Consider the following 27242-nt stretch of genomic DNA (forward strand, 5'->3'; position numbering starts at 1 on the left):
TCAATAACTACATATCTTAACTTTGTAGCTATCAAAACGGATGTTTTAGATAAAACTACCAGACAAAATGAAAATTTAAAAAAGACACAACCACAAGCAAGTTTGGGTGGTATAAATAAAGACGCGCTCATTAACAAGAATGTTAAATGTGTGGTTGTGATTTACAAAACCGTCTGCAATTATAACATTTTGAATCAAATTGAATCAAAACTCATAGTTTCTAATCTCTCATGCGCATGCACGAGTCCTAACAATACTTTAGTAAATGATGAAATTGCCAATTAGGAAGGTTGTGTAATTTTTGTCACTTTTTGATGAAAGGCTCTGAAGATAAACGCAGTTCGTCAACATACCCCTGTAGTTAACTATCCCCGGTCTCCCCTAGTTGAAAATAGAAAAGAAACATTAAAAATATTTTAAGATAAATTTTGTATATAATGTAAGGACTGTCAAAAGTACGTTTTAAGGTATTTAAATGCTAGTAATTAAAAAATAAATTATTCATTATATTTGCTAATGTATTTAAAAGCAAATATTTAAAACCTAATAAATAAATGAATTACAAGATAGTCTATACAGGTTCTTAGTGTAAAAAAAAAACAAACATGTTCACACAATGAATTAAACAATGAATTTATCGAAATGTGTAGTCATTTTAAATGTGAAACCCTAATTTATACAACTGAGAAAATACTCATACGTACATACAAAACGTTGAAAAATAAATGCAACACGTAAACAATAGTTACAGTAACAAAAAAATTATTTCAGTAGTAGGGAAATTTAATTTATAAAAAATTATATAAAAGTAAAGAAATTTTTAGCAAATCAAATCTCCAAATTTTACGTTGTAACATGAGAAATCTGGAACTTCGTAAGAGCGCAAAAAGCAATGGATATTTTTTGCATGCAAATATTGAGGGTTTAAATAGTGTCTCGATATAAAATCCACTAACGCGAATCTGTTAGACGCAAAAATATGCACAAGCATTTCAAAATATTGTATTTAATTAACTGTTAACAGTAATATTTTGAAAATGCGCGAATGCTTTTTTTGCACCTTGTGAAGATTCGTTTATAAGTATTCATTATGTTAGTGGTTCGTTTTGGGAAATTTTGTTTATGACAAAAAAAAAATCAACTAGCTTTAAATTGCGCAAAGTTAATTTGTTGACTCGTAGGCTGCATGTTTATCTGCATTCCAATTGGTTGTACCATTTTATTTTGCCCCATATGCGTTGGCATTGACATACCCATATTTGTTGGCATACCTATATTCGAACGAACAGGCGACATATTCTGCATTCGCACGGTAGAAGAATGCATACCTAAATTAGACATAGCATTATTCATCATTAAGTTTTGTTGTTGAATATTCGATTGGCCTCCTAACCAATTGATTCCTGGCTGTTGTTGACCAGCCGAATAGGTATTTGACATTTGATTCATGCTTGGAAGAGGTGCTTTGGGTCGAGTTACGCCAGGTTTTAAATAATCTAAGCTTATATCAACTCCACCAGAATTAGACCAAAGATTTTTTTTATCGGAATTAATCTAAGTAAACAAAAAAACAAACAAACATCATTTTAGATAAACCAATAAAAATTTTCGAAAACAGATTTTTAATGATAATCAGGAGGTAAAGATTTTATTTAGAGTTACCATTCCCTCTTTAAAGTAGGATAGTACGTTAAAACCATCACTAAATGAAATTGTTATCTCTATTATACTATAATGTAATGTCTGGTTGAACGCTTATTTAAATTATTTTAAGGTAAATGAGAAAGCTATCCTACACAAAAAGAGGAGATCGGCAACTTAAACTTATCCGTTGATTAACGCTTTAATAAGCTAGGTATACTAACATTAGATTGATGCGAAAGAGGCGTAGATGTCGCAGAAACCGTGTTAGAAGATTTGCTAAATGGAGATGCTTGATAGTTAGGTTGTATAGTATTTGTTTGACCAATAAAAGCTGTTTGTTGCATCACAGATGGCGTCATTAACTGATGTTGCTGCGAGTAATAATTATTTTGCGGCATCGAATATGTGCTAAAGGTTTGATGAGTTTGAGGCATCATAGGAATACTCTAAACAATAAAATCGTTGAAATGCAATTTAAAACTATTTTTAATACAGCAAGACCTTCAGGAATTAAAAAACTTATACCTGATTGTTATAATTTGTTTCAAATTGTCCAAAATTAGCACCAGAGTTAACGGATGGTTGGTTGAATGAATCAAACGAATTAAAGTTCGCAAAGTCATTAGAGTTAATATTAGTGTTCTGAGCTAAATAAAACAAAAAAGAAACTACATCAAGAAAAAATTAAAAAAAACTATATGAAAGAAAAAATTAAAGATACTATAAGAAAAAATAATTAAACTAAATTTTAACTTTTTGATATCTTAAATAATTATAAAAGCAAATAGTGAGTTGTACATGATAAAGAGAAATCACCAAACAGATTGCCTTGAGGTTCGTTTGAAATTGCATTCATAGGAGTGAGAGCTGGATACGATAGTGGTGCGGTTAAAACGTCAGCAAGGTCATCGAACACAGATGGCTTAACTGGAACTGCAGCAACAGTAGAAATTGGAGCAGAATTAAAGTTAGAAAATTCTTTATCTTCATCATTAGAAACGACTTGCAATACTTTAGTTTGAGAAGCACCTAAATTTGCAGAAGCGCCAAGGTCTATAATTTTTTTAGGTGATGTGGATTTACGTTGAGATGGTTGAGATTCTTCTTTATTTGATATACTATTTTCACGTGATATTTTAAATTGATAAGAATCTTCATCTCCAGATTTGTAATCTTCTGTAGCTTCCTCCACTTCAGGCTCATCTTGGTAAACGTTTTGTCTAAAGAAATAATAAAATTGTGTTTTATATGGTAAAAGTAATTATATTATAAAACTAATATTAAAAGTTTACTCAAGATATCTAATACTAATAATAATAAATATCTAATATTAATATTATTATAAGGTATCTAATATTATCCTAAATTTTTTTTTCAAAAATATGTCAACCTGGGTTTCAGAAGAAGCTAAATTGCGCTTTGTCAAAAAGCTCCATATTTCTACAAAAATAACATTAAAACAAAACAAAACAAAAAAAAGAGTACCAGATTTAGAATTTAGAAATTTTATTTAGCGCACCATTTTTTCGGGAAAAAAGTTCACACTATACCACTTAAGATAATTAATAATCCATAAAATCTCCAACCTAATCCAACATGCAAAAAAGGTCTCTGATTATAAATGAGATAAAAAAAGTTACCACCTTGCAAGAAAAAGAATTAAAAAAACATTAGGCACCTCAAAATCATACTTGATCACCTAATAGAAAAATAATCACTAAAGATTCGCAAATTTGGATATATCACAACCCTGATCAATTATTCATTAAGAAAGACAAGTAACAATTGCCATATAAAGAGAAGAAAAAAAAAAACAGTACAAAATAATGACCAGCAGGAAAGGATTTGCCAAATATGTAATAATCTGTATCAGAATCTGCAAGAAAAATTTTGAATTGTTAGCAACAAGTCTTATTTTATTTTGATTCACAATTAATGACAATCATATTTCTTATCTAAAAAATGTTGAAAAAACTCTTGCGAAGGTAAATTATACGCAAACTGCAAAATTTAACCCAAAAATACATATCTAGTTTATCCATTTAATTTAAAGGAATGTCAAATTTGTACTTTGTCCCTAACGCACAATCGACCAAAATTCACTTTTACCGGACAAAACTAACAAATCATTATGTAAAAAAGATTTAAGGACCATTTTCGCACTATTTACTAATTACTATAGAATTGCAGTTTTAATGGTGATGTTAGTGTTAATGGTGTTAGCAGTTTTAATGGTGATGTTAGTTTTAATGGTGACATTAGTTTAAATGTAGGTTGCTATGGATACCTAAATTGCTTAGCAACCATAAATTTTATTAACCATAATAAATATAAACCGGACAAAAGTAATAACCTTATCGGATTACTTCCATAATTATCACAGAGTATTTTTTATACTACAAATATAGTGGTACTATGGATTTTTTATTTGGTTGATAGTGACACCTGAAATGCCTGGCAACAGATCATCTTGCTAATAATAATGTAGCAGTCTGATTGAAAATTATTTTATGCATTTAAAAAGTTAAACACGTACCTAATTACAAATTTAAGATGTTTTTATCCAATTCCAGGACTCTATTTTATATTTCTTGAAACTACTACATAATCCATATAAAAGAACCTAAACCTTTTGTGTATATAATAATATAAAAGTTTTGGTTCAAAATTATATTCCAAACTAAAACTCATATATTATTGATAATTGTAAAACAGCTTTAGCATCTTTTTCTTTACCATCTTGGCACAAACTACAACCTGATGCAAACAATTGTTCCAAAAATAAAAAAGATGCAACTAATGGCACCTATTTTATTTTCTTTGTTTTACTACTTGAAGTATCCAAATTCACTTGGGGTCTCCCAGATACTACAGTTGGGATAAGAGCTTCTTTTATCAATGGAAACAGTTAGAAGAATATTCCTATTATCAATTACAAATTAAACCTGTTAAAACACTACGATATTGTGTTGAAACTAATGCTTACTAAATTAGTAGAACTAAATATTACAACAAGTTATCAACTTTTTGATGCATCAGCTTCTGGAATAAAAAAGTATGATTGAACTACCTATCTATACATTGTGGAAATATAATAAAATAATGTAAGATAAATATAATAAAATAATATAAAACAAATATAATAAAATAATGTAAAATAAATATGTTATAATGTAAAATAAATATAACAAAATAAATGTAACATAATAAAATTATGAAATAATACAGATACATAATATGGAAACTTTCAAGTGAAGAAGATATCTCCGCTGAAAATAATGAAATACTAAAAACAGTAAACAACAAATATATATATATATATATATATATATATATATATATATATATATATATATATATATATATACAGTACTCGAAGTGAGGGCGGGATGCCATCCTGTCACCTTTTTATAAAGTATTAACCATTTCGCCACCTTTTTATAAATCTCTACATATAACAATGATTAGGTGAGATGGCGTTTTTAATTTGCCGAATACCATCCCATAACTTTTTTTCATGACAAAATGCAGCTATGCTTTCACCTTGACTGACTTCCTTATCAGCGTTTTGCATGCTACTCAATGAACTAAATAGTTACTATAAAAGTATACTATATATAAAAGTGCTAAAAACAAAGTACATGTCTTCAAAAAGCATGTACTTTGTTTTTAGCACTTTTATATATATTTTACCATTTCGAGCACTTTTATATATATATATATATTTATATAGATATATATATTTGTTCATTGTGTTGATTTAAACTGTTTTACATTTTTGGAAGGATAATTGTTGCTGGTACTAATTCTGCATTCATGATGTACTAATTGAATCTAATATCTATGGCAGCATCCATACCTACCACTTTCAGCAACGAATTGAGGTGTTGCAAAAAGTAACTGCATTTTCTCTTTTTAAGTTAATGTAGTTGGCTGCAGTTATGGTATGTAGACCTTTGTTTCGCATTTCAGGATATCTAATGCTTAAGCAAGGAGTTTCATAACACAGGTAAACTCTGCAATAAATGCTACTTTAGCTTGTCAAAATTGTTGCAAATCAAGTTGTCTCAAACAACATTTATCACATAAATTTGTTTGTCAGTTATCAGCCTGTACATGCTTTTTGAAGACATGTACTTTGAACTCCGCCTTATCTAATTAGAAACAACAAACTGCAGACCTAATAAATTATTAATAACCTCTGTATTACTTTGTGACTATATTTTTTTATAGCACTTGACATTTTGTTAATATTGATTGACTAATTTTTTTGAAGACTGCATCATGAGTAAGCAGTTGCAACATCGTGAGTAACTATTTAGTTCATTGAGTAGCATGCAAAACGCTGATGAGGAAGTCAGTCAAGGTGAAAGCATAGTTGCATTTTGTCATAAACATTTTTGAACGGTTTTTCAAACAGTCAGTTTGAAAAACATACATATTTCGGTTGCGTATCATGTATGTTCGATATGCAGCCTTGCATTGATGAATGTTCGATATGTAGCGATGCATTGATGATGCATGGCTGAAATCTAATATCAAGGTTTTGGCTTTATATTACTGTCTTTACAACTTATTCATACCAATAAAGTTTAACTACTTTTTTACTTTTTTTCAGAAAGAAACTTGTTACAAAATAAAAATGTAAGGCTGAAAAGTTACAAAACTAAAGTAAAAGTACTGTGTTGTAAATATAACTTATTTCATGAAGAAGTACTGCAAAAAATAACAAGGTATTGTAAAGAAGTAAATATACTTTGTTACAGTCTGACCCTTCAAAATTGTAATAAGATGACTGAATCTGTATTTGAGACATCCAGTATAATGGTTAGTGTGCATGTTCTATTTTAATAAATTACCATAGAGACATTTAGTATACTTGGTTGGAATATAGTACTTGGATGGAACCTCTTCTGGGCCTACTTAACTTGTAACAACTCTTGAAAAACACTTGCAAATTTTCATATCTGATTAAAATAATGCATTATTAGTTAATTGAATCTTAAAACCTACACATCTACAACATCTAGTTGCACAGATGTTACTACACTTTGATAATTTAAAAGATGTAACTACATCTGTGGAGCCCACAGATGTAGCTGTACAGGTGTTAATACACTTTGATAATTTAAAATATGTAACTACACCTGTAATATTCATTTAATTTTTGCACAGATGTTATTAGACACCAATAAAATTTCAGATGTTGTTAGGCAGATGTTATTAGACATCAATGAAATTTCAGATGTTGTTGGAAAGATGTTATTATACTTCATTATATTTACAGATGTTGTTGGACAGATGTTATGGCAAGAACTGATGTTGTTACCCTGACCCCATTGGTTCATTCTTGATAGCTGATAAAAGCGAATTGAATCCTTCTTCAAAAATTCTTTCAGACTAAAGTGCTTGCAATACTTATAGGGGTCATTCTTCGAGTTTATGCTAAGATATAATTAATTATAAAATTGAAGCCCTACATGGCTACATGGGAGCAAAACACTTGTGACATATTTGACTTATCAAAGAGACACATAATATGTTTATATGTACGAGGATTATTAATATAGCTCTTGCCATGTAATTTTCATGCAATTTTCTAAGTTAAAAAGTATTTTATTATTACCTGGGTTTAACTGTGCAGCACAACCCATTAAAAATTAATTTATTACTTTATAACTAATAAAAACTATATTAAATTTTTGACAGTTCGCTGCTTTACAAGCTGTTGATTTTCAAACTTAAACTAGATCAAGTAAATATTCATATAAACAGCTACATCTTTACAACTAAAACTCCAAAACTCTCAAAACAACCAAAACTCAACTTACCTTCTCTGATTTACTTTATTTTTAATTAACCTTCTCTTTATTTTTAACTAACCTTCTCTTTCAACTAAATCTTCTCTGACTTATCTTTATATATGTGATAATCATGTTTTACTCAAGATTACCATCACTCAACACTTTTTTCAGTCATTTAATCACTCTTTAAAGGGATAACTATGTTCAAAAAAATATTTGTTTATTTGAAAGACAACGCTATTTTTACAAAAGTTCAGACCAAACAGAGCTTAAAAAAAATCTATAAGAATAACAATTGAAATTTTTAAGTTGAAAATATAGCTTCTAATCAACTAAGTCATTAAATTTTTGTACAATAGTTTTATAAAAGTTTATTATTATATATTATTATTATATATTAAATGTACAATAGTTTTATAAACATTTATTAGAGGTTATTTAAAAATTTTGCTATGTCATTTTCTAGAGCTATTGAAATCATAAAATAAATAAAATTGTCCACCAACTACAAATAATTTGCTGTCTTGTACTGATTTGTCTATTTAACTTATTAATTTGTTCATAATATATAAAAATCTAGTTAATATTTGAGCTTTCTATTAATCTACATAAAAATTAAATTATTAGCTAAACTACATTGACATAAAAAAAAATGGAAATCCATTGAAAATAGATAGATTATGTTATGATTTTAAAATAATGAATAGTGTGTGTTTCACATATGCATAGTAATAGAAGTAGTTTTAATAATTAGGTAGTCTTATTAATGGAATCAACTAGTTTTTAATTAAAGTCAAAACAAACTTACTAAGGGTTGAAAATTTATCGGCAATTTTCAACTTGGGAAACTTTTCCAGAAAATTTCTGGAAATTTTTTTAAAAAAATATAACTTATCTTATAATTAATGGGTAAAATTTAATGTCTTATTTAGGCAGTTGTTGTGGACAATTGTGACAATTTGTGGTAAAATATTGTGAGGCAGATTATAAAATTTTTAGAAAGCCCTATTTAAAAAACATTTCTTATGGTATTTTGCTGTATAGATAACTATATAATTTGTTTTCAAAATTTTCTAAAACTGTTTTATTCTGTTATTTGCTAAGCATATTGATATTCATTGCCATAGCAAGCTTTGTTTAAGGCTAAACATAACTTGCACCTTCATCCCTAAAGGGGTAGGGAGATTTTTCAATGTCTATTAAATTGGCCTACAAAGTTACTGAAAACTGTAAAATTATATATAAAAAAACTTGATTGAAAATTTACAGCATTGTACAATTTCTTCTTGATTTAATGACATAATTAATTAATGAAAGGCAGAGGGTAAAGAAAAATACTTTGCTAAATTTGAATTATTTAAAAAAATTTAGTTAGCAATAAAGATAAATAACTAATGATTTCGATGTCATAAATTCTACCGCATACTTTTGTGAAACATCTACTTTGTGTTGTTTCACAAAAGTAATGTAAGTAAAAGTAACATATAACAACTTGGGCGTTTTATTGCTTTTTCAAAAAAATGCTTGATTCTAAAATTGATAAACTTGATTATAAAAATTTGACTAAAAGACGTGAATTTTTCGTTTGTGGGTCTTTATTATTTTATTTTTTTTTGTTGAATTTTATAAAACTATACAAGTTTATTGCAATGAAATTTTTAGATTTATTAATTTTAATATGCCTAGTAAGTTTGTCTCAACTAAATTTGTAACAATTTTTTTTCAGTGAAAGTAATGAAAGTATTTTAAACTTATTCTTTTCAATTATCTATTTTATTACTATTACTTTATTTTATCTAACTTACTGTATATTATATTAAAAAAATTATAACATAAATTAAAGAGACTTATTTATCTAACTTACTGTATATCATATTAAAAAAATTATAACATAAATTAAAGAGACTTATTTATCTAACTTACTGTATATCATATTAAAAAAATTATAACATAAATGAAAGAGACTTATCTAACTTACTGTATATCATATTAAAAAAATTATAACATAAATGAAAGAGACTTATCTAACTTACTGTATATCATATTAAAAAAATTATAACATAAATGAAAGAGACTTATCTAACTTACTGTATATCATATTAAAAAAATTATAACATAAATGAAAGAGACTTATCTAACTTACTGTATATCATATTAAAAAAATTATAACATAAATGAAAGAGATTTATCTAACTTACTGTATATCATATTAAAAAAATTATAACATAAATGAAAGAGACTTATCTAACTTACTGTATATCATATTAAAAAAATTATAACATAAATGAAAGAGACTTATCTAACTTACTGTATATCATATTAAAAAAATTATAACATAAATGAAAGAGACTTATCTAACTTACTGTATATCATATTAAAAAAATTATAACATAAATGAAAGAGACTTATCTAACTTACTGTATATCATATTAAAAAAATTATAACATAAATGAAAGAGACTTATCTAACTTACTGTATATCATATTAAAAAAATTATAACATAAATGAAAGAGACTTATCTAACTTACTGTATATCATATTAAAAAAATTATAACATAAATGAAAGAGACTTATCTAACTTACTGTATATCATATTAAAAAAATTATAACATAAATGAAAGAGACTTATCTAACTTACTGATATCATATTAAAAAAATTATAACATAAATGAAAGAGACTTATCTAACTTACTGTATATCATATTAAAAAAATTATAACATAAATGAAAGAGACTTATCTAACTTACTGTATATCATATTAAAAAAATTATAACATAAATGAAAGAGACTTATCTAACTTACTGTATATCATATTAAAAAAATTATAACATAAATGAAAGAGACTTATCTAACTTACTGTATATCATATTAAAAAAATTATAACATAAATGAAAGAGACTTATCTAACTTACTGTATATCATATTAAAAAAATTATAACATAAATGAAAGAGACTTATCTAACTTACTGTATATCATATTAAAAAAATTATAACATAAATGAAAGAGACTTATCTAACTTACTGTATATCATATTAAAAAAATTATAACATAAATGAAAGAGACTTATTTGTTCTAGCTAAAAATCAAGTAGTTTTGCTTTGGTAAAGGTTCCTAAATAAAAAGTTTAAAACTTGTATATGTTTTCGTTATATGAAAACTCTTACTGGTAAAGTGAATAAAAAAATTAAATATTTCTGAAACTTGTTGTAAAATAGCCTAAAGATTATAATATAAATATAAGTTACCTGCTAGGTTTAGTGTTATATTCACTATAATCTCTTTTACCAGGTCGAATAGATTCAATAGTGTCTTTAATCTGTTGAAATGTTGTTTTTCTATTGAAGTCATCATCATACTCAATTCGACTTTGAGAAGTATTCATATCCCGACTGTATTTATCACCTAATATAGAAATATACAAGATCAATAAACATTTTAATGTTTTATTTTGCATGGTCTCCTAAAACAATAATTAAGAAAGTTAAAGAAAGTTAAAGAAAGTTAAAGATAATCTTTCAAAAATAATGTAGTCATATTGTTTATATTAGACCTTTACTAGAGTCCTGCTTCATTTTTGAATCAGTATAAAAGTATTTAAACAAATTTTATAACAATAAAGGAAGATTTGCATAAATTTATTAGTAAGAATTTAAGACAAGGTAACAAGAATAACCTCTTATTAAAAACATTTATTCCATTAGAAATTCTACTAACTTCTATTGGATGGAAAACTCTGATATAAAAAACATTTTTTAAATCAATAATACTTAAAACATAAAAAAATTAAAACAACTAAACAGTGTTAGGACTATTAAAAAGAAGCATATATGGAATCTATGGTTGACAAGTTATGTTCTATTTACAAAGAAACATTTAAAAACTTTGATTTATGTAAATGTAAGTGGTTAGTTTTTAACATCAATAATTGTTATTCACTCAAATTTATCTTTTTTTATTTTGTTCTTTATCATTTGCCCTTTTTCATAAACTTTTCTTCCAAGACTTTCTTGAAGTTGATTCTGACAGTGATAACGAAATCGATGATGTTGAAATTTTGAACAATAATAATAAAAAGTATCCCATTAAGATGTTGTTATAGGCCACCTAATGATGTATCTGAAAGTCTTTCTTTTACTTAATCCTACTCTTCACTATTATTTTTAGTCACTACTATTTTAATATTTTTCTATTATTATTTTCACTATTATTTTATTATTTTTTTTATATTTAATGCACTTTATAATGAAAGAAATAAATCTAGTAACAGTTACGTCACAGACAAAAGTCCTTAAAACTTTTATTTTTTGCTATCTCGCTTAACTTTCTAAATTACTTTCCAGTCAACCCTATTTACTAATTTTGCTCCTTGGCATGTGTCTTGTCTCTAACCCAAGCTTGCACTCAGCTTTTAAACAGTTTATCTCCTTTTGAGTCATTCAGAACATGCTTTAATCTTACTAAATGTCATCTTATTAATCTTTTTTAAACTCTTTTAATCACCACACTTCACTATTTTATAGCTGACAGAACTATTTTATAGCTGACTTCTTTCAGTGATTTTCTTTATGATGGTCCTTTAATTAATATCTTCCTTTAACAGTTCTTATTGTCTTCTATTGACATCTCTCTGCTGACAAATGTGTTTCTTATATCACCTTTTAGAGTTATGCAGCCATTATTCTATTTTATAGATTTCAAGTCAAGCTTTGCTGTTTTCTATGGTTTTGTCCATCTAGTGCAACTGCTATTTTTAATTATATAAATATTTTCCTAGACTTTTTGGAGCAAAAAGTGTATTTAACTTTTCAGAAGCTTCTACAAAGACTTATGGTTGTCAATAATAGTATTTTAATGGTGAACCTTGTACTTCTCTTCAGTCTATCTTATTAACTCTCCCGAAAATAAACATGAATTGTTTGCAAAGAACTTTTCCTTCAACTAATCTCTGGATTCAAATGAAAATTTGAACCTCTTTTGATTCTACGGCTAAATTTATTTTTCACAAACACTCTTCTATAGTTTGTGGTTCAGACAACATTCCTGTCAGTCTTAAAAATACCTTCAGTTTTTTTTGCTCTTTAATGATCTTTTCCAACTTCTTTGTAGTTTATTGAAAATGAATACACACACAAATAAAGGTAATAAAGAAAATGAATTTGATTATTTTTTACAAAAATTATTTAAAATCAAAAAAAGCTTCTATAAATAAGTAAAATCCCTTATTGAAAAATACTCTAATAGAATGATGTCAATCCTTAGAATTAAGAAAAAAAAAAAGGTTGGCTATATATTGTTGACTTAATGCTGTTTTTGGTTGGCATCAGGGCAACATAAAATTTTTCAAAAGTGATAAAGACTCAAAACTCAAAAAAAAAGAGAAGTTTTTTTTGCTGTCTGCGAAGACGCATAAGCATCTTCATCAGACAGCTATGACCGAATGAATGAATTATTTGTAAAAGAACAAACTGTTATTGTTTTCAATAGTTTGTTTTTCAGTGATGCTTTTAGCATTGATTTCATTATAATATGACATGGTGCATGTATTTATAGATACAAATTATAATATTTCATTATAATATGACATGGTGCATGTATTTATAGATACAAATAATCAGTTGGTCAACAAACTCATTTTCTGACTCTGCCATCAGATTATTAAAAATGTCTTTAACACTTAAGACCAAAAATATCTTTGTATTTTTTTAAAAATATAATTGTATTTTGCAACAACTAAGTGCATAAATCACATTTTAGCAATGCCAAGTAGGCAGTGTCAATACATAAACCTATTATACAATGATTATCCTGGTCATTTTTAAAAGCGCGGAAAGGTTTTTCCTAAAAATATCACCAAAATATTTTTAAGATATAAAATAAATATTTTTTTTGTATAACTAAGAATAACTAATGTTTGATGTGGATGTTACAATGTAAAATTACATATTAAATTAGAGGCACAACTGACAAGGTTATGCCTCATAATTTTTTCAAAAAAAGTTTTTTTTCTGAAATAGTTTTTAACTATTAATATTGTTTATTTATAGTTATGTTTATCTTTTTTTGTTTTTTCTTTAAAATTTTGTATAGAATAAGTGCATCAATCCATACATAAATCAACTGATATAGCCATAGTCACAGTAGAGTGTACATCAATTGACTTAAATCATTGGCTCGCCATGTTTGTTTTAGGAAAACTTTTCTATGCTCTCGCACTCATTTACTCCCACCAAGGCCTATATAAAAATTTGTTTAAATAAATATATATATATATATATATATATATATATATATATATATATATATATATATATATATATATATATATATATATATATATATATATGTAAAAATTTGTTTAAATGAATATTTTTTGTGAGCAACTTTTTATTAGCGAAATTGCCAGTAATTAAAATTTTAAAAAAAAATCATTTAGTAGGTAGTTAAAAAATAATAAACATTTAATTAAATAAAATACAAGAAAAAAAAGTGACAATTAAATTTGGACGACATCCAAATGAATAGTATTCCACTAATTGCTCCCCTTGTTAAAAACCCGCTAATTGCTCCCCTGATTAAAAGCAATATATCTATTAATGAAATTCATTCTTATTGATAAAATAATCAATTCTTGGCAGAGAAAAAAAAGGTTAATGGTGTCTGGAGAGACTAACTTGGTCTGTCGAATACTGGAACCAAATTATTTTCAGTGATGAAAGTAATTTCCAATTTTTTTGGAAAGATATTGAAAAGCAAGACGTATGACACTTGATTTTGTGTACAGCTTATGCAAGTGGCAGTGGCTCAGCAGGCATTTGGAGATGTATTTCCTTTAAAGGTGCTGGGTCCATAAAGATATACAAGCTCAATGAATCAGTTTTTGCACATATCAATATCAAAATTCTAGCAAAGATAATGCAACCTACAATACCAATAAGATCGTTAAAAACATTAAAGAATATTTACAATCCAATAAAATACCTTTATTGCCATGGTGTATCTGTGCACCTGATTGAAGTCCCATTTAAACATTTGGATTTGGATGGACCTTAAAATGTGCAGTGTTAAAATCACAAGCAAAACACACTTAAAAGGGGTTCTTGAAAGCACTTGGAACTTAATTCCAAAGAACTACGCATGAAGTTGATAGAGTCAATGCCCAGGAATGTGAAAATATGTTTCAAAGCCAAGGGTGGGTACTTTAAATACTAAAAATAATTGTTTTTTACTGTTAAACCTGGATTCGTTCAAATTTAATTGTTGCTTTTTTTCTCTTGTATTTTATCTAATTAAATTTTTATTATTTTTTAATTTAGTTTTTATTTTCAAATTTTTATTTTTATTTTTATTATTATTTTATTGGCTATGAGCACTTTTTATTTATAAAATTTACATTTACTACAGTAAAAAGACTTCAGTTGTCTAAGACTTTTACAATACTCTACTTTGAGCACTAGTAATTAAAGTAAACTATCAATTAAAGTATCCAAACATTGTATTTTTGACAATCTTTTATGCAGCATTAGATCAAACAAAAACAACACCAAGACAACCAACAATGATTGTTACACCAACCCTAGCTACAATTAGTATTGATGTAAATAACTTAAAATAATTAATATTTTCTCATACCTCTTTAATGGAAGCTCGAACTACATCAGGTGAATCTCTTGCAATAGTAGTAAGAAAAAATTTTCAACCCTTGGTTCCACTAGATGCTCATTTTGATGGCAAAATATTGCCATGTTGATGGAATCAGGCGCAAATGTCTGCCAATTTTATTTGAATCAGACATTGAAAAATTACTAGGTATACCTGAGATACCTGTTAGTACTTGTGCTTTGATGGGACAGAAGGTAGTAGAGTTCATTTATAAGTAGCCTTGTGTTGAGGTGTATCTTGCAGGTCTTTGCTTTGACACAACTGCAAGTAATACAGGAACTCATATTGGGGGCAATAACTGTCATACATAAACCAATAAATTGAAGAGCTCTGTTTATAGCCTGCTGACATCATATTCTTGAATCTGCCCAAATGCAGTGTTTGATGCATTTTTTGTATCAAAAGAACCAAACATTGAACTTTTTGGTAGACTGAAGTCGCATTGGGAGCTAATAGAAAAATTACAGTTTGAAACACTTGAAAGTGATAAAATTGGATACCTTACAAAGCTTGAAAAAGAGTGGTTTGCATGTCGAAAATTCTATGTAGTGAAGAAATTAAAAGGATACTTGAAGGGCACTCAACCTCATGATGATTATAAAGAATTTGGAAGACTAGCTCCTTTTGAGAGAAGATGATGTTGCAATAACTATTTTCATTCCTGGGGCTTACCATTGTGCAAGATGGATGGTATATACTGTTAAAGTATATACCATCCATCTTGCACAATGGTAAAGCTAAAGATATATACAGTTTAAAAATTTTCCTCATCCTTTAAATGTCACAGAGAAAAATTGGGATTTTATGAACTATATGTCTCTCGATAACCATAATAAATGTGTGTTTCTGGTTTTCAGCTCCTTTTACAACAGAAATGCCAAAAATCTCCTTTTAAAGTTAATCAAGAAATATTGTCAAGTTGACAGTATTTAATTTATTTAATTATTAAAAAGATTAAATTTCAGTTATATATAAGTGAAGATCTAGCAGTACTACCATAATTAAGTGATGAAGCTTCTTTTAGAGAAAAAGTGGAAATCATAAATGCCTTACAAAAGAACTTTACTAGGCGAAAAAAGAAAACTTGCTTTAAACAAAATTTATACTTTCTCTTAACTCTCTATAGCTAATTTTGTTACACGAACCTCAATAAATTTGTTTGACTCTCATAATTTACCAAAAGAGTTCTTGACATCATCTGCAAAAAGTTAATCTATTTGTGATGACTGCATTTAATATAGTTTGTATATACAAGGCTACATTTAATATAGTTTGTGCCATGGAAGTGCTTAATGACTGTGCAGAACAGGCAGTTAAATTGGTCACTGACTTAAATGAAGTTTTGATAAAAAATGACAGTCAACAGCAGCTTCTCTATTAAGTAGTTGAATACCATTGGAAACCTTTTTTAAATGAAACTACAAAAAGACAGTTAAGCAATAATCATTCCAAATAATAACAATTAACAAAATTACAGATGTTTCAAATTAAGGAGCTTTTTTAAATTTTTCTTTTTCTGTTAATTCACCTCCCCAAGGCCAAGAGGGCCACTACAAATGAGGAGGCTACTTGTTGTGGTTATAACCCTCTCTCAACCTTTTAACTCTAAAATACGAACCATGATGAACAATGCCACTGCACGGAGAAACAAACTCAGAACCTCTTGCTTATGAACCGAGTGCTCTACCACTATACCACTACTGCATTTCACCGCAAATATTTAAAATAATTTTTTTTGTCCCTCTCCACCACCACCACTACCCCAAGTTACCTCTGCTTTATGCATTCATATACTTCTCTTTATTCTAATAAGTAAACTGATGCATATAACACTGACAATAGTTGGTTTTAATACTTTACATACACACCGTTTTAGACAAAAACAGGCCTGTTGCTACAAGGACCTGGTGCTACAAGAAAGGGGCACTTTCTTGTAGCAGCAAACTATAAGATAGTCAATGTAGCAGCAGGCTTTTAGATAGTCAATGGGGCTAAACTGTCTTGCAACAGCAATCCCTTGTAGCAGCAGACTATAAGATAGTCCATGTAGCAATACTATGCGCATGTTTTACAGTAAAAAAATAAAAATAAAATCATTCAGAATGTTTTTATTTTTACAAAAATCAAACAAAAACATTCAGTATGTCTATAAAAACATTGTAGTCTTTTATTTTGCATTTTTGTGGTTTTTTAAAATAACAATAATTTTAATTAGTTTCCTCATTAAATTCCTAATTAGTTTCCTAATTAAATTAGTTTCCTAATTAAATTAATGCATTTTGACATAATCTGTACTTAATTTTGTCTTGCTAGATGTCATAGAATAGTTAAGTGCCATGTACACACACACAAAACATATAAATTATAAGCATGAAAAAATTAACTCATGTAGCAAATACTTATTTTCCATAAAATATTTCTTATTTTAGAAAAATTTATTTGGAAAGTAAGACTCACCATACTTACTATAAAAGCTGTCTTCTATCACATTTGATGACATACCAACATACTTATCTTTATTCACTTTAGAACGTTTACGTTCATCTCGGAGACGGGCATCATCTTGGATTAGGTCTATTATCTCTTTAACCTTATGGCGAACTAATGAAAAAATTGAATTACTGATGATATTGAAAAAATTTATACATACATATTTACTAATAATATTGAAAAAATTTATACATACATATTGACATATATATTTGTATGTGATGTACCTATTAATTGAAATTAATATAATAGGCCAAGTCTCACATATTATGAAAATAATTATATCTTAAATAAACCATACACAATATATAAATAGGGATTTTTTTGAAGAATAGTTTTTACCAATTTGTTTCACAGTAAAATTAAATTATTATAACCTCTTTAGATGATATTTATAATATTATTATAGATTATTTTAGTTAAAAGTATTTATGCTTTCAATATCACAATATTGTTTCTGAAATAAAATTTATTGCTCAATGGTTTTACTTGTAAGCAACATAATTAAGTATAATGAGAAGTGGTAAACTAATGACTTCCATCAATAACAAGCAGTTCTTCAAGTCAACTTATGTGAAGCAGTTCTAAATTATATAAATGACTTTCTACATCCAGCTTTTAAGATACATTTAATATATAGTAATACATTTTAATTATTCTCTATCTTTTTTTGAAACTCGGAAAAAAAAGAGAATATTATTATTTCTGGTGTTTCAGAACTGACCAAAACTGATGAAGAAAAGGAAGCAGCTGATTTAGCAAAAGTTAAACATATATTTACAGTAATACCCAAAAACCACATCTAAAAATCAACTGCAATGCAACATCTTTAAATAAAAAACTAACTGAATTAGAACTAGTAAGCTCAATTTTCAATTATGATAATTTTCAATTATTATAATTATGAAATTTTCTGAACTCACATATGGAACTGAAAGGATCCTTACAGGGTGCATTTACAGATCACTGAGTTGCAACGATTACCAGTGGATCGTCAATTCAACTGAATAAACACAAAAACTAATTTAGTAGTATTTATTATGCCGTAACAAGCAAGACCTTGTGTAAGCAATTCTGGTTATGGTGGCCTACATAAAAATTTACAATTTATTTAAAGAAGCTTAATCAAAAATGAAATTGATTTTAATTATTTTATTGATTAAAAATCATGTGTCGGTTAAAAATTTCTAAAAACAGGTCTAGCCTTGATTTAAAACTATTTACAGTAGTGGCATGTTATCCAGTAATTTATTCCATCCATTCACAAAACAATTTGTAAAAAATTGATGATGTTGTTTATTGTTTTATACTATCTTACTAGTTTGAATTTATGTTGACGCGTTTAGTTGTTATTTTTATTTTCTTGAAAATATAACTAATTCTCATGGCACTAATTTACAATATTGAAGCCAATTATTATTTTAAAATACTGAATTAGGCTACCTCAAACTCTCTAGAGATCTTCTAGGATTGAATACACAAAATTCTCTTTTTGTATTCTGGTTTTCTGAGTGATGGAATTAGACAAGTTGCTCTTTTTTAGCTCAATTACATCTTTTTTATGGTGAGGGTTCCAAGCCGATATCGCAAGTTCTAAATGAGGTCTAACAAAAGATGTGTAGAATTTTATGAGTAGTTTAATGTCCAAATAAGTGAATGTATTGTTTATCATTCTAAGTATTCTATTTGCTTTGTTTGATGCATACATTACTTGACTATGACTCTTCATACTGCTAGACAAAAAAATACCAAATCAATTTCTTCATTTGTGCTGTATAAAATTATTATTTCATTACTTTTTGATGGAATTGTGTAATTATGATTGTTATTTGATTTGCCAAGAAGCATTAATTCATATTTTGTATGATTCAAATAAGGAAGATATGTTTCTTGTCATTTCGATATTTTGTTTATGTCATCTTGTAATGCATTTTTATCATCACTGTTATTTACTCTTGCCAATAATTTAGTAACATCAGCATACAATTTATTTACATTTGTTAATAGTTCTGGCAAACCATTGATATATATTATGAATAGAATAGGTCCTTTCAAATGAGATTAAAAAGTCCCCATTACCACTTTTGTTGACGATTTTTCAGAAATAATTCAATCTATTTAGGAGTTTGCAGCATTTAAGAGTTTGCAGGATTTAGAGTCAGCATTCGGCAATGCTGACCTAACTGGCAAGCTAAAAGTTTGAGGTCCGCAAAAAAACACCAATTAACCCTTATTTCTATGTTTTATAAGAACTTTGTGTCAAATTTTTTTGGCCAACCTGATGCTGACCACTAATAATTTAAAGTCAGCAATTAATTGCCGAACTCATTTTTTCTAATCTGGAGGGCTGAGTTTGTATTGTTAAAACTACTGGTACAATTATCACAGGTGAATTGAACTTTATTAATAAAGTTGAAATTGCCGGGACCTGATAATTAAGCCTAAGTCCTAAATAATGTTCCATCTTTGCTACAAGAAGATGAACAACTTAAAAGTATAGTAAGTGCTATCCAAAATGCACTTATTTTTCCACACATGTGCCAGCCTTTCAAAACAACAATTTTGAAACAACAAATATTCGACCTTGCTTTCACAGAACTATGAGAGAGTAAGTGAGCTAAAAACAGAAGTTCTTATAAGTCATATCAATAAAGCACATCTCCCGTTAAGATTCAACTTAAATTTGACAAACAACAATACGACAAAAAGATAACCAAAAAAATTGGCTCCAAAAGATGCAATTACGATGATCCAAATTCATTTTTCGAAAATATTGATTGGAAAAAAAATTCAACAATTATCTTGATATTGAAACAAACTAAAAAAACTTTATCAAAATATTCACACAAAATTTACAAAAGACACTGGATGTGAAAAGTTCATTAGCAAAACTCAAATTTTATGCAAAAACAGCCATACTGGTTCAACAAACAAGTAATAGAGCTAACCAAAAAAAAAAAAAACTCTAGTTCAAATTAAAAGAAAGTGATTTGAAGTATGATCTAAAACTTAAATACCTGGGCTACCCTGTTTATAAAGAAGTAGTTGTGGACATTAGACTTGTCTTGTTCTCTGGTTAGAAACAAAAAAAAAAAAGTCCCAATAGAGGGAAATTTCATACTCAAATATTGCTCATTTTTAATAGTAAAATGAACAATATTTGAGTATGAAAAAAATAAATTGGCCTACAGATATCACATACACTGAGGCATATTCGTTTAGACACATCAATTTTTTTCTCTTTGTCTAAATTTTTTTCGATGAATTGTCAACTGATATGCATGCAAGTTATTATCAAAATAATTGTTGTGTTGTGGGCTAATAAAAATCACAAAAAAAATTTTTCTATGTGTCTTTATTAACATGAGAGTATGTTTGATATACAAAAGTACATTTTTTAATTGGAATATATCTATAGACGCAGTCATATTTTTGACATTAAAAGATGGAAATTAGTAATGCCTATGTCCTCCATTAATTCTGCCTTTCATTGACTCCACTAGTCGTTGAAGTGTAGTTTGATCCAACTCGGACCATGCTTCAAGGATTTTACACTTTAACTCAGTAACAGTTTTAAATTTGGTGTCCGGCTGCGTCATAAACTTTTCTTGATAGCATTCCTCACATGTTCTCGATTGGATTTAAGTCCGGGCTACAAGCTGGCCATTCAAGAACCGGGATGTTGTGGTCTTTAAACCATTTCATAGAATGCCTAGATGTTAGAATTGCAGCATTATCTTGCTGAAATATGGCATTATCGTCCATGTTTTCATCCATATAAGTTATGAGAACATCATCCAACATTTCTGTATATTATCGAGTTCATTTATCGAGTTCATTTTAGGTAAACCACAACACAGAGTCAATTTTCCTAAATAAGAAAATCCACCCCAAACCATTAAACTTCCTCCTCCATAATTTTGTTTTGTTTGTGGGTCATTTATTCCTCTTAGATCATGCCAATAACAACTGTAAGAGTCCGGACCATCTAAATTGAACTTTTTTTTATCTGAAAGCATTACGTTTTGCCACTCATGAGTCCAATGCATATGGTTTTTAGCAAACTGTAATCTAGCAATTTTATGGTGTTTTTTTAACATTGGTTTTTTGTGTAGTTTCTTCCACTTTACGTTTGGTGTTGTACGTAGAATATGTGCAACATGTTTATTGGTGACAGGCAATAATAATTTATCCTTTATTTGTGTTGCATTCAATTTATTTTTGGTTGCTTTGAAGCGAATTCGATTAATTTGCCAATTTGTTAATACTTTGTTGCCGTTTGTCGCTTTTTTTACACTGTAAATGTCACCTTTTGCAATGTAGTTTCATACAACATGGTCAGATCTTCCAATTTTTCTTGCTATTTCTCGTATAGAAAGTGCTGGTGAGATTTCTGAGCCACGATATAAATTTGTATTTTTTCAGCATCTGTCAAATACTTTCCTTTAGGCATTTCGTAAAATACAATAAAAATGATACTGGCAGAGCAAAAGATCAAATTACACTAAAATTTATCAATTTATTTGTGTAAAAGTGATTAAAAATCAATACTTACCGTTATTAACCTGATTGCGTCTATAGATATATTCCAATTAAAAAATGTGCTTTTGTATATCAAACATACTCTCATGTTAATAAAGACACATAGAAAAATTTTTTTTTGGGTTTTTATTAGCCCACAACACAACAATTATTTTGATAATAACTTGCATGCACATCAGTTGACAATACATAGAAAAAAATTAAGATAAAGAGAAAAAAATTGATGCGTCTAAACGAATATGCCTCAGTGTATTGCTAAAACCTTAACAATGCCACTTTTAAGATGCTCTTCTCAGCAATGGGGAGACCACATCAAGACTGGAAGAAAAACAAATAAAAAGAAACCAAATACAACAATTCAAAACTAAAAATGGACTAAATAAAATAAACTTTTATTCAAGTTTAACTCAAGAAAAGCACAACTACGGCACAAGACAACAAAACTTACTAACCAGAGAACAAGACAAGTCTGATATCCGGAACTACTTCTTCTCAAATAGGATAGTCAACGGATGGAATCAACTGCAAGTAAACTGTTAAAACTCAAAAACAACAAACATTAAAAAAAAAATTATGACAAATTTACAAAAAATGAAAATTTACAACTACTATGATCTTAATATAGACATTTCTGATGACTTGTCATTGTAGCTTGTTATTAACAATAAATAATAATAATACATAACTCATTTCAGGCCTAAGGTAATGCAATTTTGAAGAAAATTTTCCTTGATAACATTAAGGAACCATTTAAAGTTTAAGGGTTTTGGAGAACCTCTATATTTTGTGCAATTGTGTATACTAAGTCTACAATCTGATTCATCTTTAAGCAATTTTTAACTGATTCCATCAGTTAAAAATTAAACACTTTCCCATCAAGTAACATCAAGAACATTTATAACAAACTTCTAAAAAAAGAGAGAGCGCTTGTGCATCTTCAGCCTAAAAAACAAACTATTTTCTGGATTACCTAAGTGCTTTTTTAACTATTAAAATTATTGAGAGTAAAAAGTGTTTATAATTTCAGATTTGTTTTATTCAAGTCACTTAACAGGGCTCAATTTAACGGTCAGATATTGCTGCCCCTTGGACCATTCTTGAGACCTGCTAGAGGAGGGCAACAAACCGTTGTTGATATTTTCAGTAAAAATGAACAATGGTTGGTTGCCCCCATAAATCAGATCTCAAAAAAAGTCTAAGGGGCTGAAATGTCCGAACGTTAAATTGAGCCCTGCTTAATATAAATTTTATTTCATTTGTTCATTGAAATACTTTTAATACAACAACTAATTTGTTAATAAATTATTTATATTCAATAGAGCTTCTAGGTTGGCTGCTAAAGCAAAAATAGATTTTAAAAATATTTTTAGAAATTTTTTAGAAAAAAACTTACTATTTAATCCTTGATCTTTGCCTAACTCATCAATATGTTGATAGGATTCAAGTTGACGCATATCAAACAAATGATCACGAGCACTTGTAATAACACGCTCTGACCCATTGGTTATTAAATAACGCAATAATAAAAGAGACTAAAAGTAAAAAACATTAGTTGACATAAAATGAAGATAAATTTAAAAAATAAATAAAAAGGTAAACTTAAAATGAATTTCAAAATTAAATTTAAAATTTATACAAAAATTTTTTTTTTAATTAAAAATCAGAAAAAAATATATAAAATACCTTATACACTCTCCTCCAATATTTTTGCTCCAACAACATTCTTTTCCATAACATCCCCATAACTTCTGGAAAATGTTCATAAGTATATGTAAATTTTGCTAATTCATTCATTATTGTTCCATGTGGTCCCCATTGATCATCATTTGTGGCTTCGCGAACTTTTGTTTCAACTTCTGTGTAGTTCATCACAACATTTGTGCTAAAATATGAAATTAAAAATTTAAACTTAAATTGAATATACATTTAAATAAACTATAACTTTTGTTGATAAAATTAATAAACATAAACAACAATTTAATCTACGATTTGCTAAAAAATGCCTTTTTGTAATTTATTCAAAAATATAGTTTACATGTATACATAAATATTATATGTGGGCATGTGTCTTTGTATGTGTACACACGTATATACATACACACAAAAATATATTATATATATATATATATAATATTATTAAATATATATATTTATTATTTATTACCTATATACATACATACATACATATAAATATATATATATATATATATATATATATATATATATACACATATATATATATATATATACATATATATATATATATATATATATATATATATATATATATATATATATATATATATATATATATATATATATTTAGGGTTGAGTTGTATTTTATGTATGTAAACTAATTAAGTGAAAAACGAAACTCGCATATTGCATATTAAAAAGTAAATAAAAAGTTCTTTTGTTATAAAAGTACTTTCGAACAAAAGAGTTTGCGTAAATTAAAAAATTAATAAAACTTTGTTTAACGTTACATTAAAATCATGAAACCTAAAATTTAAGAAGAGTTTATCAAAATAATATTATTTATACTTTTACACCTCATTTTTATTGCACTTTTTAAATTAAAAAACGTCATAAACCACAAGCATTTTGTTCCATTGAAACAAGAATTACAATAAAAGAAAACAAAGTGCTATAAGGCTTTATTTACAAGCTTCATTTACTAGCTAATTAATACATTACATGAGTTTGTTGGGAGAAATTCAGTCACAAAAAAAATGTAATTTTTACTTATCAGGTTTGAATATTATTAAAAAGAAAAGATAAAAGTTTTAAATATTCTTTAGAATTGGATTTTTATTATTAGACATAACATAACATTTTTCTTTTGCTTTTAATGATGTTGCATAATTATGCAATAATATTTTGAAAAGCACTTTTTAATTTTTAATATTCTTAGTCACGTTTTCGCTTTTTTTGTTTATGTACATAAAATACAACAAAATACATATATATATATATATATATATATATATATATATATATATATATATATATATATATATATATATACATACATATATATGTGTATGTGTGTGTATGTGTTTGTGTGTGTGTTTGTGTGTGTTAGTGTATGCTTTTGTGTGTGTGTGTTTGAGTGTGTGTGTGTGTGTGTGTGTTTGTGTGTGTATGTGATTGTATGTGATTGTATGTGTTTGTATGTGTGTGTTTGTGTGTGTGTAAGCGCGCGCGTAATAAATATTGAATATAAAATAATATTGAATACATATTTAATATAACACAATGCATGTTTGTTTTAACACTTTGAAATAGTAACTGCACAAAAAATTAAACTTTTAACATATACAGAAAGCATAATACATACCACGTATATAACAAGACAGTAATATTAATACTTTTTTTTATAAAACAGCACAGGTAATCACTTTTAAAAAACTATTTTTCAAGTAATTAACAACATACTCTCTTCAAATATAAAACTTACACTTTGTCTTGGATTTCACGTATTTTCCACATTTTATTATGGATTTATCGAAATCAAACCTTTAAAAAAAAAGTATGTTATTTATGTGGCACATAAACTTTTTTTTTTAAATCTCAGTTTGTAACTCAAATATTTCGCGGACGACTATAATGGTCACGACCGCGCCTGAAGAAGACCTGGGTATATTATCTTTACCGAAGATAAATTTATACCTATTTATAACGGATGCTTGTTTTTTTTTATTAGTCCTTGATTTTTTCTTGAGGTTGAAAATGACCGAGTTGTCTCGTCACGGAGCACCGTAGACGAGACGAGTAGAATGAATAAGTTAATCTTTTAACAGTCTCAATATAATTATTATTTAGTTTTATGTTTTATGCACTTCAGCCATCTTTGTATATGTGTCATTTAACAACTGCCAAAAGCTCTCATTAATCGGCAACCCGGCATGTAGATTACTCTGTTTTGACGCAAATGCTATTATTATTTTGAAGATATTTGCAATATAGTGAGAAGAACTTAGATTAAGGAAAAATGCATATTTAGTACCACTAATCATGGGCGCCTGCATCATAAGTAAATGGGGATTTAGTTGAAAGCCCTCCTAAAACCATTATAGAATGAAACTTTTAGAATGAGCTTTTTAAGACACGAAAAATGACCTTCGATTTCAATTATCTGACGTATTTCTCATAAAAACAGTTCTAAAGTGCGAAACTTTTGTATTTTTTAAAAGTCGGTATATGTTTTCGGTTGTTTAAAAGCATAATATCGTAATATAATTTTAAAAGGCTGTTTTAAAAAACGTAATTTGGGTTTGGATACTTTATTTTGTTAGACTTCTTGTTTGGATAAAATGGAAAACAAGCGAGATTAATAGACAAAAACACTAAAGAAGAAGTTATTTTAGCAAGACAAACCAATAAAAATTAGAGAATGATTTCGAATCAAGATTGCTAGGAAAAGGTTTTTCCATTCAGAAAGTCTTATTAATTTAAAGAGGAAGTTGTTTTTGATAGTGTTTAAAATGAATTGGCTCCAATGTAGATATTTTAATAAACACTGTCACTGATTCCCAATCTGAACAATAAAAATAAAAATGACTCTAGTGATACTGCTACAAACACCTCAATAGCATTTACAAAAATAAAAGAAACTGGAGAAGTAGAATCTTCTAATGATACTCTGTAGTTGTCTGAATATATAATTATAAATATATATAAATAGTCTATGATATTTTTAAAGAACTTACTTGTATGATGTGCCACTATGAATAAAATCATTGTATGACGTCTTAAGAGATATGGACTTTTTTATTTTTAAAATGTTCAAACTGTGTTTAAATACGCATTTTTTGTAAGTATTTGTACTTAAAAAATAGTAGTGCCAAGGTGTACAATGTAAAAAAGTAAGTTGTTAACATTCCATGGTCATTGGGTTATGGTCATGCAGCACATTATCCAGTAGAAGCTAAGATTTAGTGCAAATGCAACTCAAATTACCTCAATGGGGTACTTATAAACATGATCTGTGCTTACTAATCAATATAGTTTTTAAATCAGACCAATCTCTGAAGAACTAAACAGTTGCAAAAGTTTTTAAATGGAAAAGCACAAGGTTCTAAGTAAAGTTCAAAATGCAT

The 27242-nt window shown here is 27.5% G+C and overlaps 1 protein-coding gene across 2 annotated transcripts; it reads right to left on the minus strand.

Moving 5' to 3' along the window:
• Window positions 1-633: 633 nt before the first annotated feature.
• Window positions 634-26010, minus strand: LOC100213437 (clathrin interactor 1). Of its 2 annotated transcripts, none has more exons than XM_065793345.1 (9): window positions 25601-26010; window positions 23824-24022; window positions 23534-23672; window positions 17575-17709; window positions 10695-10851; window positions 2443-2864; window positions 2170-2291; window positions 1866-2090; window positions 634-1554 (listed from the first exon to the last, which is right to left on the minus strand). In XM_065793345.1, exons 1-9 carry the CDS (start codon window positions 25630-25632, stop codon window positions 1138-1140), a joined length of 1848 nt encoding a protein of 615 aa, XP_065649417.1. In that variant the 5' UTR covers window positions 25633-26010; the 3' UTR covers window positions 634-1137. The 2 variants fall into 2 exon arrangements, with proteins under 2 accessions (XP_065649417.1, XP_065649416.1); XM_065793344.1 differs by having other exon boundaries at window positions 17566-17709.
• Between the last annotated feature and the right edge of the window lie 1232 nt (window positions 26011-27242).

The sequence above is a fragment of the Hydra vulgaris genome, chromosome 03 (assembly GCF_038396675.1).
Source record: "Hydra vulgaris chromosome 03, alternate assembly HydraT2T_AEP".
Classification (NCBI taxonomy): Eukaryota; Metazoa; Cnidaria; class Hydrozoa; order Anthoathecata; family Hydridae; genus Hydra; species Hydra vulgaris.